Raw genomic sequence first — 2,500 nt, 5'->3', positions numbered from 1 at the left:
ATTGCACAAAATGGACAATCACTGTTGAAAATCAAAAAGCACCGAGTTTGATATTTAATTACGAAATCCTCCCTGTAATTATGTACTGGGATTGGGGATTTCTGGACATTTGGGTTCCAGTGGTTCCTTGTTTTATATAGAATTAAAATATTACAAACTTGTAATAACCTTTGCAAGGTGAATAATTTCATCCATAATCGAATTTGATAAATATGAAGATAGAAAATTCACCACATGAAAATCAGTCGCGTGGGCTCCAACAGAAGGCTTGAAGAATGGGTTGCCCCACCACCGTCGCCTCCTCCCTCTCAAAGCCTTTACGCGTATTGTCTGGAATTCTTGGCAAGACCGCAAGCACAGCTAATACTTGCAAGCTGTGGAGAGATACGTATGCAATCAAGGACAAAATTAAAGAGGTATATTTCAGGTAGTAAATGTAACTTGTTAGAATTGCGCGTGTAAAAAATTAAAACTTACCTGAACGAGACCTAGAATTAAAGTGGTCACTCCCAAAGCAACCACAACACTTTGCAGATCATCCTTGATAGCTTGATAGCACCCCTGAGTGTAGATGACTTCCTCTGCTTCTGATACTGGTTTATCTGCTACTCCTTGGTTGCAGTTGTCGGTTTGCTTTAAGCAGCAACCCATAGCCACATTACCGGTTCCTTCTCCATAGGTAAAGTTCTTCCAATCCTGGTATCCATGAATTCCGCAACAGTGAAGCTGCAAGATGTATAAACATTTAGGGAAGCAGTAATTTTGAAAGACAGACGGGGTTCTGTTCAAGGTCGAAGTGATGGAACATTTTTGGAACAATTATCGAGGTAAACTTAAAATTTACCTCTTGTTGAGCCAAATCAAGAGATTTAGTGAGAGCTTCATCTTGCTGCCCGTAGTCATTGAAGACGCCTTCCATTCCTTTGGTAAGGATTTCTTCAGCTTCATCGGTGTAGACAAAGATCAGGATACCCAAGACCACTTCGGCGATAAACAGGACCATGACGATAGCCGAATACTGGAAACAAATTCCCATTAGTACAATGATTATATTCATATAAAGTCGCGACTGCTCGTTTTAACACTATAGATGCAAGACTACCGTTTGCAAATTGGTAAAATGGTCACTGACTCGAGCAAGTAGCAGCACTCACCGTGTAAAGCATACAGGAGTTCTCTTTCAAGGCGCCGCAGCAGCCGAAGAAGCCCAGGAGGAGGATACAAAGGCCGGCTATCAGGATACAAATCGGTAAGGTGAAGGTCCCCTTAGCAAGCAAGCTTCCATATTCGCCGTTCTTGGAGATGAAAATTGAAGCGAGTACCACTGTGGCCACGCCCACTCCCTGTTGATAAAAAGAGGTCACAGTATAAGAAAGTGAATATAATTAGAAAAACCGGCCAGTGTAAAATGTATGTTTGTACCTGCGCAAGTATGCATACAATAAAAAAAATATTTGCACTTTTCATGCTTGATACATAACTTTCTACTAGTAAACAAATCATCGGTACGCCGTTTCAGAAGACCTAGGTAAATTACACTTAGTAAAGCTTTGCCTTAACTTTCAAACTGAATAATTCACTCCTGGCATTTTGACATTGTAGTATTTACAATTCCGGAAATATTTACGGCGATAACTACGCCATAGTGGCGCCCTGAAAAGCTTGCATGACATAGATATAAGAGATAACCAGCGATAAGCATCAGGCCAGGACGTTGCGCCATATTTTGCTTGTTCATGATTTGTGTCGTAGTTCTACGCAGCGTATAATAATTGGTCTAGGCGTGGTCACTTCTACTTGTAACTTGTAAAACAAGACAATGCGGTCGTCGTTGCCACTCGATCCAGTACTTCGGTGAAAAGTTTATCAGAGTAATTTTGATTCTCTCTCTCGCGTGCAACAAATTATTGCCTTACAGAGTGACAAATACTTACTTAATATAGGCTTCCAAGTGGAGGCGCACCACAAGCCTGCTGCCAAAGAGATCTCATTAAACCTTCGCCGATGAAACAAACCACGGACACTTTAAAATATAACGAAAACTAGGCCATGGTACGACCTTTAAATATGCAAGAGATCTTGTTTGGTAAATCAAGCATTTTCAATTGGTTTAAATTCTTCTGGGCTCCAGTCATAATAAAAATAGTTGTAATCCGTTCAGTTTACATTTCCTCCACAACTATAAAGACACGAACAAGACAAACACAGCTAATTTTGTAGTTTCAAAAAAAAAAAAAAAATACTTACAAACACTAGGAAGTTCAGAACGAACAAGGCGAATCGGCTGAAGAATCCCATCTTGTTGGGGGAGACCTTTTACAATTTAGTAGCAGTTTCTTGTAGCAAACAAGAAATTGGAAAATGCGGGAGCGTGGTGCTGTTCAACAGGTATGCGAGTGTGCACTGGGACGGCGAGGGCGGTGCGACGGTTAAAGGATGGCGGTGTTCGTTACCTTTTCATTGGCACAGACTTCCTTCACGAACGAAATATTTTTTTCGG

The 2,500-nt window shown here is 40.9% G+C and overlaps 1 protein-coding gene across 1 annotated transcript in view; it reads right to left on the bottom strand.

Annotated features, from left to right (window-relative positions):
• The window catches only part of LOC113812061 (tetraspanin-3), a 2,798-nt gene that overhangs the window by 78 nt on the left and 220 nt on the right, over positions 1 to 2,500 (bottom strand). The window contains exons 1-5 of the mRNA XM_027363930.2: positions 2,248 to 2,500; positions 1,155 to 1,343; positions 845 to 1,018; positions 478 to 726; positions 1 to 374 (exon numbers count right to left, since the gene is read on the bottom strand). The exon at positions 1 to 374 is cut by the window's left edge and continues 78 nt beyond it; the exon at positions 2,248 to 2,500 is cut by the window's right edge and continues 220 nt beyond it. Of these exons, the coding sequence (XP_027219731.1) occupies positions 318 to 374; positions 478 to 726; positions 845 to 1,018; positions 1,155 to 1,343; positions 2,248 to 2,298 (720 nt within the window). The 5' untranslated portion in view covers positions 2,299 to 2,500 and the 3' untranslated portion in view covers positions 1 to 317. The remainder of the gene's footprint in view (positions 375 to 477; positions 727 to 844; positions 1,019 to 1,154; positions 1,344 to 2,247) is intronic.

This window comes from Penaeus vannamei, chromosome 15, assembly GCF_042767895.1.
Source record: "Penaeus vannamei isolate JL-2024 chromosome 15, ASM4276789v1, whole genome shotgun sequence".
In the NCBI taxonomy this organism is placed as follows: domain Eukaryota; kingdom Metazoa; phylum Arthropoda; class Malacostraca; order Decapoda; family Penaeidae; genus Penaeus; species Penaeus vannamei.
The sequence above is the reverse complement of the archived record's forward strand: the minus strand, read 5'-3'. Positions and strand labels throughout refer to the sequence as shown.